General features: G+C 35.4%; 2 protein-coding genes across 2 annotated transcripts; one reads left to right on the forward strand and one right to left on the reverse strand.

The window, feature by feature from the left end:
* Nucleotides 1–7992: 7992 nt before the first annotated feature.
* Nucleotides 7993–8912, reverse strand: LOC112791495 (17.3 kDa class I heat shock protein). The gene has a single exon (XM_025834354.3). It carries the CDS (start codon nucleotides 8596–8598, stop codon nucleotides 8134–8136), a length of 465 nt encoding a protein of 154 aa, XP_025690139.1. The 5' UTR covers nucleotides 8599–8912; the 3' UTR covers nucleotides 7993–8133.
* Nucleotides 8913–12784: 3872 nt separating this feature from the next.
* On the forward strand, nucleotides 12785–13569 carry LOC112791496 (17.3 kDa class I heat shock protein). Its single transcript, XM_025834355.3, has one exon. It carries the CDS (start codon nucleotides 12998–13000, stop codon nucleotides 13451–13453), a length of 456 nt encoding a protein of 151 aa, XP_025690140.1. The 5' UTR covers nucleotides 12785–12997; the 3' UTR covers nucleotides 13454–13569.

Raw genomic sequence — 13569 nt, forward strand, 5'->3', positions numbered from 1 at the left:
ACGTCGTATATATATAGCTGCTACTGTTGGACGAACAGGAGATTAATTTTTTTTTTTTTATGCCAATGGCCGTTGATTGCAGTTCCTTATATGCATATATATGTGTATCATTATGTATGGATATTTATATATATATTATTATTATTTGGTTATGGCTTAAGGTATACTTGTATACATATATATATTTTATACGAGACTGATTTGGCATTTAATTTATATAATGATTAATTTTAATTTTAATGAATTATTCTTTTGAGATATAAAGGATTATTATACCTATTAATTTTATAAAGATGGATTCTAATTTTAACGGATCAAAAATTTTTTGGCACATAAATTATAATTATATTTTTTTCTTTAAAGATCTCAAAAGACATCATTAAGATTTAATTCCTTTTGAGATTTAAGTATTTTAATTGTTACATAAAGAAACTAGTAACAATTGGATTAGTATACCCATCTATTTTATAAAGATTTGGTTTTGAAATAAATTGATTGAACATTATGCTGCCAAAGTAGCCTCTTTTGTGAAAATTGATTTATTTAAAACATTAGGAATATGGTGATATGTAATTCATGCGAATATTGGTCGGCCCAAAGGAAGGTCTGTATTTGGCCGAATTACATACACATATTGATGGTAAATACATATTTGGGTAACTAATTAAAGAATAAAGTAATACTTATTATTTATGCGAACAATAATCGGCCCAAAGGAAGTTTATTGTTTGGCCAAATAATAAGCATTGCACACTTTTGTTTATTTTCTATTAATTATGCGATCAATAATCGGCCCAAAGGAAGGTTATTGTTTGGCCAATTAATAGAAAATATATGCGGTAATAAATAGGTTGCAAAGTTTAAGTTTCCATGTGCGCATTAAGTCGGTCCAAAGAAAGGCTTAATGTGTGACAGGAATTTTGACAATATTTGATTACTGCAATGAGAGTATCACTTACAGTTAATTTTTCTATCCAAAGATTGAAAATTAATGTTGTGCTAGATATCTCAATATGGATTTTTTACCCATTAATTAACTAATGTTTACTGCATGTTTACTGGTTCTAATTCAGAAACTATGGCTTCAGCTACCAATGTTTCTGCACAAATTAGCAGTATTCCTATGCTGAATGGTTCAAACTTTAAAGTTTGGAAGGATACCGTGGAGATTGTCCTCGGTTGTATGGACCTAGATATATCTCTTCGAGAGGAGAAACCCACTTCCACTCCGGAAAACCTCAATGAGGTTAAAATAGAGAAGTGGGAGAAATCCAATCGAATGAGCATTATGATCATGAAACGCTCAATTCCTGAGGCGTTTCGGGGCTCAATTACTGAGGATAAAGATGCCAAACAGTTCCTAAAGGATGTTGAGAAATTCTTTACTAAGAAATTCAGTGCTCACATGCCTTTATCTTCTCAGTATAAAAGAAAGCGTGATACTACTGCGGATGCGCCTTCTCAGCAGAAAAAGGCTAAGAAACAGGATCAAGTTTCAACTTGTTTCTTCTGTAAAAAGGTGGGACACATGAAGAAGGATTGTACCAAATATGCCACTTGGCGTGTAAAGAAGGGTATAATTCTTACTTTTGTTTGTTCTCAGGCTAGTTTAAGTTATGCACCTGTTGATACTTGGTGGGTAGATTCTGCTGCTAGTAGGGGTGTTCAAAACCGATCCGGACCGAATTAAACCGAAGAACCGAACCGAAAAAACCGAAAATCGAAATAACCGAAAACCGAAAAAACCGAAAAAAGTGATGTGTTGCTGTTTTTTTGCGGTTCGGTTCGGTTTTCGGTTCTCACTACCAAAACCCTAACCGAACCGAACCGAACCGGTTCATCCCAAAACCCTAAAAAATTAAACCTACCCCCAATCCCCCACCCACCCATATGTGACTTGTGTCTTGTGAGATGAGAGTGTGAGAGTGACGGCCACACCCCCACTTCCCCTGTCCCCTTCTCCTTCCCCACATGCGCGACACTGCGACAGGCCGACAGCTTCCCTCTCCAAATCCCACCGCCGAACAGAGGAGAACCCCCACCGCCGGTGCACGACCCAGCCTCTAGCCCTCCACCGAACAGCGTTTCTGGAGCCACCTCTGACCACGCCACCTGCGACCTCGCCGCCTCTAGTCCACCCAGCACTCCAGCAGCGTTTCTGGAGCCACCCCCAACCTCGCCACGTCCGACCTCACCGCCTGCAGTCCACCCATCAGCGTTTCTGGAGCCCACCCACGACCTCGACACGTCCGACCTCGCCGCCTCAAGTCCACCCAGCAGCGTTTCTGGAGCCCAGCCACCCAGCCACCGATTGTCGGATTCAAGTTCATATGGAGCCCGAGCCATCTATTCAGGTAAACTTTGCTTGATTTGTTGTTCAATTTAGACCTAGGGTTATAACTTATCAGTTTATTGATTTATTGTTTATTTCTGATTCATTGTTTATTGCTTATTTATTGTTTATTGTTCAGTTTATCAGTCTATTGATTTATCGATTTATCAGTTTAGCAGTCTATTGATTTATCAGTTTATCAGTTTATCAGTTATTCAGTGCTGGTTCTGTGCTTAATGATTTAAACTTCAGCTGCTTGTTTATTGCTGGTTCTGTGCTTGTTTATTGCTGGTTCTGTGCTTGATTTATTGCTGGTAAAAGGGCTTGTTTATTGCTGGTTTTGTGCTTGTTTAATGCTGGTAAAAGTGGCTATTTTTTGCTGGTTCTATGCTTATTGGAAATGCTGGTTTTGTGCTTGTTTAATGGTGGTAAAAGTGCTTATTTTTTTGCTGGTTTTGTTCTTGTTTAATGCTGGTAAAAGTGCTTGTTTATTGCTGATCTTGTGCTTGTTTAATGCTGGTAAAAGTGCTTGTTTTTTGCTGGTTTTGTGCTTGTTTAATGCTGGTAAAAGTGGCTATTTTTTGCTGGTTCTGTGCTTATTGGAAATGTTGGTTTTGTGCTTGTTTAATGGTGGTAAAAGTGCTTATTTTTTTGCTGATTTTGTTCTTGTTTAATGCTGGTAAAAGTGCTTGTTTTTTTGCTTGTTTTGTGCTTGTTTAATGCTAGTAAAAGTGCTTGTTTATTGCTGATCTTGTACTTGTTTAATGGTGGTAAAAGTGCTTGTTTTTTGATGGTTTTGTGCTTGTTTAATGCTGGTAAAGGTGCCTGTTTTTTGCTGGTTCTGTGCTTATTTTTTTGCTTTGTTTGTAGAAATGTAGAACTATTTATTACTGTTAGAAAGTTCATATATGATATATCGTTAGATGATATTCCATTCTATAATTTAGACAATGATATTTCCTTTAAGTAAATGTGTAAAAAATGTAAACCAGTCAAAATTGTTGCGTAAGTTATAAATTAAAAATTTGAATGAAAATGGTGAGACATAACTTAACTTCGTAACAAAAACAATAGGATTAGAATGTCCGTTTCTTCTTTGTGTTGAGATAAATAAAGCCAAGTATGATATAACCATAATTTGGTTTAATTTCAATTAAGTAAAAGAAGCGGACTTTGATTTCAAAATTCCCCGTCAATAAAAGTAATATCATGTTTATTGCTTGTTTCAATTTATTGCTTGTTTATTGATGGCTGCTGCTGCTTGTTTACTGATTGCAAGAGACGTCTTAGCCATGCCAGTTTCCACAGTTGCTTCAGAATCGGCATTTAGTACTGGAGGAAGGGTGTTAAATAATTATAGGAGTTCTCTAACACCGATGACAGCTGAAGCGTTAATTTGTACCCAAAATTGGCTCCGAAACTCTCCAAAACTTGTCCTTGAGGAACTCATCGAGGAATTGGAGAAGTTGGAATTAGGTATGGTTAAGTTTTTACTTATAATTTTCTTTATTTTAATCTAGTTTTTATTAATATATATTAATTGTTATGATTGTTTCTTGTTTTATATATTTTGTAGAAGTTGCACCCACTCGTGATCCCAATGAAGAAGATTCTGGTGTTGAGTCTGATTAAAGTACATCTTGTTAAGTTGTTATGGTAGGAATTGTTTTCCTTATACTATTATTATTATTATAATTATTATTGTTGTTGTTGTTCTTATTATGTAACTTTTTTTTTTAATTTCAGGTTGGTTTGCATTATGAAGTTAGCTATTTTGTTGGAGAAGATACCATAACTTTGCTAATGACAATTTATTTTTATTTTCAGTTGTGTTGGCTGTTGAACTATTAAACTTCTTTAATTGTCGTATTTGAATTCTGTTGTCGTTATATTTCATTAGATCAATACTTTGTTAGCTATTGTGTATTTTGGTTTGTCGATTTCAGTGTTATGACTTTGCATAATAGTATGGTAGAATTTTTTTTATTTGATTGAAAAAACCGAACAAACCGAACCAAACCAAACCGATTTTAATTGGTTTGGTTTGGTTCGGATGACCTTGAAAAAAAAACCGAACCAAACCGAACCGCAGCATAATTAAACGATCGGATCGGATGGCTTTTCCTTCAAAAACCGAACCAAACCGCACCGCGAACACCCCTAGCTGCTACTACTCATGTAAGTGTCACTATGCAGGGTTGCCTGTGGAGCCGACCGCCAAGTGATGCTGAAAGATACATCTACGTGGCAGACGGCAATATAGTTGCAGTCGAAGCTATAGGAACCTTTAGATTATGTTCCACGAGTGGATATTATTTGGATTTATTAGAGACATTTTATGTACCGTCATTTAGACGAAATTTGGTTTCTGTTTCTCGTTTGGACAAATCAGGTTATTTTTGTTCATTCGGAGACAACAAAGTCAGTCTCTTTTATAATTCGAATAATATTTGCTCTGGTCATTTGGTGGATAATCTATATAGGCTTAGCTTAAATTCCTATAATAATGAAATACTGCAAACAGGTACAAAACAAAGACTTAATGAGAATTCGGCATCATTATGGCACAAGCGCTTAGGCCACATCTCTAAACAGAGAATTCAGAGGCTTGTGTCGGATGGAATTCTCGGACCCTTAAATTTGGCGGACTTTGAAGTTTGCATTGAGTGCATAAAGGGGAAAAGGACAAACGAAAGAAAATTAGGTGCCGAGAGAGCTAAAGATGTATTAGAACTGATACATACCGATATATGTGGCCCATTCCCTACTATATCTTGGAATGGACAACGGTACTTTATTACGTTTATAGATGATTACTCTCGTTATGGGTATCTATATTTAATTCATGAAAAGTCCCAAGCCTTGGATGTTTTCAAGTCTTTCAAAGCTGAAGTTGAACTTCAACTTGGAAAGAAAATCAAAGCTGTCAAATCTGATCGTGGTGGTGAATACTACGGAAGATATGATGGTTCAGGTGAGCAACGTCCCGGACCTTTTGCTCTTTTCCTAGAGGAGTGTGGTATTGTTCCGCAATACACCATGCCAGGCAAACCTAGCATGAATGGTGTTGCAGAGCGAAGGAACCGAACTCTTAAAGACATGGTGAGAAGTATGATTAGTCATTCTTCCTTGCCTGAATCACTCTGGGGAGAAGCATTAAAGACCGCAGTGTACATCCTTAATAGGGTGCCAAGCAAAGCAATTAACAAAATCCCATATGAAATTTGGACTGGAAAAAGGCCCAGTATAAAGCATCTACATATTTGGGGATGTCCAGCTGAGGCGCGACCTTATAGGCCGCATGAAAAAAAAAATTGGACTCAAGGGCAATTAGTTGCTACTTTGTTGGTTACGCTGAGCGCTCACGGGGGTACAAGTTTTACAATCCTGCATCAAGGTCTATTTTGAAACAGGAAATACGAGATTTCTTGAGGATGTTGAGTTTGGGGGGAAGGAGATACTAGAAATGTTGCTTTTGATGAGGATTCTGTAACTGACAATGATCAGGTCTTTGTACCTATTATTGTTCAAGACACAGTTATAGTACAAGAACACAATGAGAATCCTACTGTAGATCCAGTTACAGTACAAGAGAACAATGAGAATATTGTTGTTGCTCAAGATACTGCTACAGCACAGTAAAATAATGAGAATCCTCCTCAATCCCAATCCATACAGCAAGCTCAACAACTTCAAGAAGTGTCATTAAGGAGACCCAATAGAGAAAAGAGAAAATCCATCTATGATCTCAAACAAGCTTCCCGTTAATGGTATCACGAGTTTCATCAAGTTATTACCTCATATGGTTTTGAGGTAAATATTATAGATAAATGTGTATACCGCAAGTTCAGTGGGAGTAAATATATCCTTTTGGTCTTAGATGTTGATGACATTCTACTTACTAGTAACGATATAGGCTTGTTGCATGAAACTAAGAAATTTCTATCGAACAAATTCGAAATGAAAGATCTTGGTGATACCTCTTTTGTATTAGGAATCGAGATACTAAGAGATTACTCTTAAGGTATTCTTGGATTGTCACAAAAGAACTATATCGAAAAGATTTTAAGTAGATATGTCATAGAAAGTTATAGACCAATGGACACACCCGTAGTTAAAGGAGACAGGTTTAGTCTCAAGCAATGCCCCAAAATGATCTTAAGAAGACAACAATGCATGATAAACCTTATGCATCAGCACTAGGGAATTTAATGTATGCTCAAGTCTACATACATCCTGATATATCATTTATAGTGGGAGTGTTAGGTAGATACTTGAGCAATCCGGATATGGATCATTGGATAGCTGTTAAACGCATAATGCGTTATCTAAAGAGAACAAATGATTACATGCTTATTTATCGGAGATCAGAAAATTTGGAGATCATTAGGTACTCTGATTCCGATTTCATGGCATATGGTTGCGAAACTTTGTCACTAAGCTTCATATAGTAGATGACATTGAAAGGGCCATTAAAGATATTTTGTGACAATAAGTCAGTAAGTACTATACTCCAATAACAATAAGAGCTTGACAAAATCGAAGCATATAGACATCAAGTTTCTTAGTTGTCAAGGAGAAAGTTTAAGAAAAACAGATTTCCATAGGACATATGGAAACAGAGTATATGCTAGCAGACCCATTACCAAGGGATTGAATCCTAAAGTTTTTCATGAGCACACTGCTCGGATGGGTGTCAACATTTGTGATGCCTTGGTTTAGTGGGAGTTTATTTTATGCTATATGTCCTATGACAGATATTGAGTTATTTTCTGCAGAATTAAGTTGATGGTTTATTTCATGTTATATGAAATGTTCATTTTGCAATATTTGTATTGTGTTTGATCTCAATAAAGTTGGACCAGCTGGAAATAGACATGCATGAGATCACTTGGCATGTAATTTCCATATTACTCATCCAAATTTGATATATGTCGTTAAGTATATTAGGATGGTGATTGGCGTGGTTTAGTCACGACATTTAATGTGATAAAAGCTGCGGTAGTTCCATATCTAATGTATGAGACGGACCAGATTGTTAAAGTAATGAAAGAAATAGCATTCAGATGCGCGCATAAAGTTTATAAAATGTGATTATGTCAAGAAAGAATATATGTATAGCCCAAGTGGGAGATTGTTAGGAAATTATTTAATTTCCTAACTTATTTGTGGGCAATACATATATCAATTATAATCACAAATGATGCTATTTCAAATTAAATGACTTATATAATGATGATCTCATTTATTGTTATAAATGCTAATTGAATAAGTCATTATTACTTTTGATTTGGAATTAAATGAGAATAAAACCGGATATTATCTTTTGTTCCTTAGATAATTATCCTTTTGGATTTTAGATATATTATCTTTTGGGCTTTAGATACTATTTTATTTGGGCTTAAGGGTTTAATGGGTGCCATGCTCAAATATAAATAGACCTTCAGGGTTTCGGTCCCAATATACCAAAGTCGCCTTTGTTACTCTTTCCCCATCAAAAGAGTTGTAGTACAGCCTCCTAGGAATACAGAAGGCTTTGATTGAGGAAGATCGAAAGAACCACAAGATCCAAACTCTTCCAATCATAATTTATGTTTATGAATTCAGGTACGTTTTCGCATTATGTTATATTTTTGGTGATTCAATATGGATGATCTGGGTTATTGAAAATTAATTATTCCAACATTATATTTCTCAGGGACATGAACATGACATAGGCATTACGCAATTACAATTCACAACAAAACGCAAACACAGGTTTGAAAACGAGAGGAGCAAAAACAAGGAAAAAAGTATCTTGTTTAACCAGTGATCTGAATGGGCTTAACATCAGGTTTCTTAACTTCTGCCTTGGGAACAGTGACAGTGAGAACACCATTCTCCATGGATGCCTTCACCTGATCCATCTTGGCGTTCTCAGGGAGCCTAAACCTCCGCATGAACTTGCCGCTGCTGCGCTCCACACGGTGCCAGGTGTCGTTCTTGTCCTCCTTCTCAACGTTCCTCTCTCCGCTGATCTGAAGGACACTGTTATCTTCGATCTCAACCTTCACTTCCTCCTTCTTCAGACCAGGAAGATCAGCCTTGAAGACATGAGCTTCGGGAGTCTCCTTCCAGTCCACACGAGTGTTGACGAACGCAGAATTGTCGGAAGAAGTAAGAGAGCTCGGGAATTGGAAGTCTTTGAAGGGGTCCCAAACGTCGAGGGAAAAAGGATCGAAGACGTTGCTCCTTCGGCCACCGAAGAAACTTGGAATCAGCGACATCTTTTCCTCTATTAGATGATATACTTGCTACTCCGAAAGATAGTGATTGTTGTTTGCTATCTGAGAACTGCTTCTGTATGCTTTCTTGATGATGAGCAAAGAGGACACATCGGGTATTTAAACTGCCATAGAGGACTCATCCGGTATTTTCTAGAAAGGCCTATTGATTCGTTAACTTTTTTTTTTTCCTTTTTTAAGTATAAATAAGTAAATTTTTGTTTGGTAAATTCCAAGTTTCGAAGAGCTTCGAGTCTTTGGCTTTATTTGGATATAACAATTTTAGCCTTATAGAATCAAACAGAATGCTAACTCGTCCCAATGCCAAAATATTTCAGTCATTTACAGCATGCATATTTTGGTGAATACTATATACATTAAGACACTTTTTAATTTGAATATGGAAGATAAAGTGGTGTTAGACTCAGATGTGGGGAATACAGGTGCTTTACAGCCATGTGGTGTCAGTGAAATGAACTCGGACCATGCGAGTTCTTCCTTTCATAAAAAAATTGATAACAACAAACAACTCGGAGGGTCTGTTTTCTAGCTTCCGAAATTCATATTTGTTTACCCACAAGTCGGACCATGCGATTTGTTAAGCAAAATTTTAAAATCAAACAACTCGCATGGTCCGATTTGTGTACTCTGAATTTTTTCAAATTTTTTAACACAAATCGGACCCTCCGATTTGTGTACTCTGAATTTTTTTTAACTTTTTAAACACAAATCGGAGGGTCCGATTTGTGTACTCCCACAATTTTAAAAAACACCCAAAATTACCATATTAAAGTATATCACTCATTTTATTTCCATATTAAAATTTTTTAACCTACATTAAGAAGTGAGGTTGTTATTTCCAAATACGATATTATTATTTTTATTTTATGTAATTTTTTAAAAATTATTTTTAATTTTTGTTATTTTATTTTTTTAATAATAAAAAATTGTATTAAAAATTATTTAGAGATAACGTATAATAGAAAAGTAATATTATGAAATTAAAAGTAAGAATATCCGCTACCCAAACATTAACAATATTTTCATTAATACAACGAATCATATCTAGGGCTGTCAAATGGGCTAGCTCGACCTATTTAGGCCCGGCCTATTAAGTTCGTGGGTTAAACAGGCTGACCCGTTTAAACCCGCTTTATTCACGGGCAAGAATTTTCTAGCTCGGACCGTTTATGGTCAGCCCGATGGGTTAAACGGGTCAACCCGTTTATCATTTTATTTTATTTTTTGAAAAAAAATTTTGGCAAAAAATATTACTTTTAGGTCAAAAACCAATAAAAAACAATATTTTTTAGCTGGTGGGTCGGATTTTTGGGTCGAATCGGAAAAAATATTAGCTAAAAGTGCTATTTTTTAAAAAAATGTAAAAAAAAATTAAACGGGCCACTTGTTTAGCCCGCGGGCTAGCCCGTTTAACCCATCATTTTTTTCGGGTTAATCGGGCTCAGCTCGTTTAACCTGAAATTTAAACAGGCTTAATTTTAGAGGCAAAACCCGCCCATTTAAACGAGTAAACGGGCTGACCCGATGAATTTAGCCCATTTTAACGGCCCTAACCATATCATTGTAATTTACATTTCACATTTACTTGTAAAATATTCTCTTGTGTAAAATCAATACATAATTTGATCATATTTAGATATTTTCCTCTTAGGTAAATATTCTCAAACGATAGCAAACATTATTTGTCAAAATTAAAAATTCATACATGACCAAAACATAAGCATATTAAACCTTCAATTTGGCTTTATTTTTTTTGGTTGAAGCACATGTTTCTATTAATTTAAATGTTTAATTACTCTATTATTTCATATAGTTTCGCAAAATTTTTAATTAGATCCCTATACTTTTTTCATTTTAATTGAGTCTCTATACCTTTTTTTATTTATGTCCCAACACCAAATTTTTTTTAGTTAAGTCTCTATACAATTAAGCCAATTACAACTAAGAGGGGTTTAATTAAAAAAAAAATTGATGCATAGACCCAATTAAAAAGAAAAAAATATAGGAACTTAATTTAAAATTTTGCAAAACTATAGAGACCAATAAAGTAATTGAACCTAATTTAAACTATTAGTAGTTTAAAAGAATTTAGATCATTTAAAATAAAAATATTGATAAACTAATAAAATGAGAGATTAATTAATCACCGTTAAAATTGTAATTTTCATTATATATTTATATGTAAATTCTATTATTTTAATTTAAAAATAATTAATTTTTTATTTTATCATTTTAGAATAATTTGATCCAGTTCTGTTGAGTTAATAAATTAACTAAAATAATTAGTAATGACAAACATTATTTTTGGGCAAAATAAATAATTAGTGTTGATTAATTATAATTGCATGTTACTAATTATTTATAAAATATTGCAGGCCAAAATGTGAATTACAGCCCAAATGGAATGAGAAATAAAACAAGGCTGATGGGTCAATAATGTAAACGAAGCCCATAAGAAAACAAGGCTGAAAAATCAAAACGGACAAAAAGGTAGTGATCCGATCCATGTTCTGGTACTTCATTTGGTTCAAATTCCTTCCATGTGCTTCAACCAAAAGCAACGTTCACCTTTGTAAATTGGTCAGAAACTCAGAAAAGTAAGAAAGAGAAAAATAGCTTCTTCCCTAAGCTAGTAACCAAAGAAGCAAGAGAGAGAAGGTTCAAGCTTGAAAGATAGAATGTCAAATCAACAAGTTCAAGCCAAATCAAGTTTAAGAAAAGATCAAAGGTAAACCATTTCCTTAGACATGCAACTCAATTTTTTCTCTTCTTCCCAACTCTCTGCTCAATCCGAAATGGGATACAAAGAAAAGTTGGTTTCTGTTCTTCTCTGCTGTGTATTCACGATCTCAAACTTGTCTTGGGGACCAAGTTAGTTTTCAAGGGTTCAGATTAAGTTGACAACTAGAAGACTTTTGTGGTTGCTGCTTTATGGCTTTCGGCCAAGATGAAGGAGTCAGAAACAAAGTTTCCACTCTAAGGTTTAATGAGAAAAAGTGAATCTGTGGGTTGGTGAAGCTCAAGGCTCAAGATGTTGACCTTGGAAGAAGAATCAAGCAACATGCAAGGAGATAAAAGAAGTTTGGTATTCATTCAGAAACCAAGGAGAGATAACCAGAGTATTGGGGTTTTGTTCTGAGAAGTGTTCTTTGAGAAAGTTCAACTAACTGGACAATGTAACCTAATCAAAAAGTGCATTCTGCCAGTATGAAGAACTGAATCAGAGGCTTACTAATCTGGTTTTCGCATAGCACAAAGGCTGTTGATGAAGTCAATCTCCTTCATATTTTACTGATTGTAATGTACTTTTCTAAGTTTATCTTTCTGTAATTTCTTGTGAGAAAAGGCATTGCGAGAAAACTCAAGTAAAATGCATGAGTGAAAAAAGACAGAGTAATACACTTGAGAGAAAAGTCTATAGTTATTTTATGATTTCTTTAGGTTGGTTAAGTGTCTTGTATTTTGTACCTGTTAGGTATTCCTTTCTTAGTTGGGTTAGCACTAAGAGTGAATAGTTAGGTGTTAGCATAGCCAATGTCAAATTAGGTTAGAACTTGAGTGTGAAATTGGTGTATGTAATACTTTTAACTATAGTGAAAATTCCTCCATTGTTGTGGTAGGTTGCATAGCACAAGGCAACCGAACCAAGATATATGTTGGTGTTAGCTTTTCTTTTCTCTGCTGTATTTCTGTTTTCTGATATTCATGAGACAAAAATAAATTATCTCATAAATTTTCGCTGCTGAGTACAAACAGAATCAGAATTAAAAGTTTTGTTTTAAAAGGTTATAACAGCAACTCAAAAGAAAGACATAAATTCAACCCCCTTCTCTAAACCTACCACAACCTTCAAGTTCATATATATTAAATTGGTAAGAATTTTTCCTTTTTTTTTTTATATATCGGTAAGCTGTTAAGAATAATTTTATTTATTTATTTTGGAAATATTAGCGGTAAGAACTTATTTTTTGTCATACTGGTAAGAACTTGAGTTCTATTATTTATTTGTTATTGGGCTCATTGTTTCATTTTAATCAATCCTTAAGCCCTTTAAGTCATGGGCTTCACACAAGAGGCTGTAATGTTGAATCTAGAGCCTTCTGTAAACGAAAAAAAAAAAAATCTAGAGCCTTCTTGTTGTATCATGTTCTATTTCTCTACTAGCCCCAGAGGAATCCAGAACAGCTTCGAATCGAATAGATGAAGAAATAAGTAGGATATTTCTAGAAGCTGCATCTTCATTCCGTTCCTCCATTAATCACTATAAATACCTCGTGTCCTCTCTCATCTTCAACATTATCGGGCACAAGCATTGACAACGACAATTACACCTACATTCTCTGCTTGCAAGTTACAACCTTAATCATCAAACAAAGAGAAGATGTCGCTGATTCCAAGTTTCTTTGGTGGCAGAAGGAGCGACCCATTCTCCCTCGACGTTTGGGACCCTTTCAGGGACTTCCAATTCCCGAGCTCTCTTACTTCTTCAGAGAATTCTGCATTCGTGAACACTCGTGTGGATTGGAAGGAGACTCCCGAAGCGCATGTGTTCAAGGCTGATCTTCCTGGTCTGAAGAAGGAGGAAGTGAAGGTTGAGATCGAAGATAACAGTGTCCTTCAGATCAGCGGCGAGAGGAACGTTGAGAAGGAGGACAAGAATGACACCTGGCACCGTGTGGAGCGCAGCAGCGGCAAGTTCATGCGGAGGTTCAGGCTCCCCGAGAACGCCAAGATGGATCAGGTGAAGGCATCCATGGAGAATGGTGTTCTTACTGTCACTGTTCCCAAGGCGGAAGTTAAGAAACATGATGTTAAGCCCATTCAAATTACTGGTTAAGCAAAAGTATGCAGTATACAGTGATCTAGTAATCTCTTGTTCTTGAATGCTGTAGTGTGCTTTCTGCGTGTCATGTGAATAAATGGGAAATTGAACGGTGAGGTTCTTGTATTGTA

The sequence above is a fragment of the Arachis hypogaea genome, chromosome 3 (assembly GCF_003086295.3).
Source record: "Arachis hypogaea cultivar Tifrunner chromosome 3, arahy.Tifrunner.gnm2.J5K5, whole genome shotgun sequence".
NCBI lineage: Eukaryota > Viridiplantae > Streptophyta > Magnoliopsida > Fabales > Fabaceae > Arachis > Arachis hypogaea.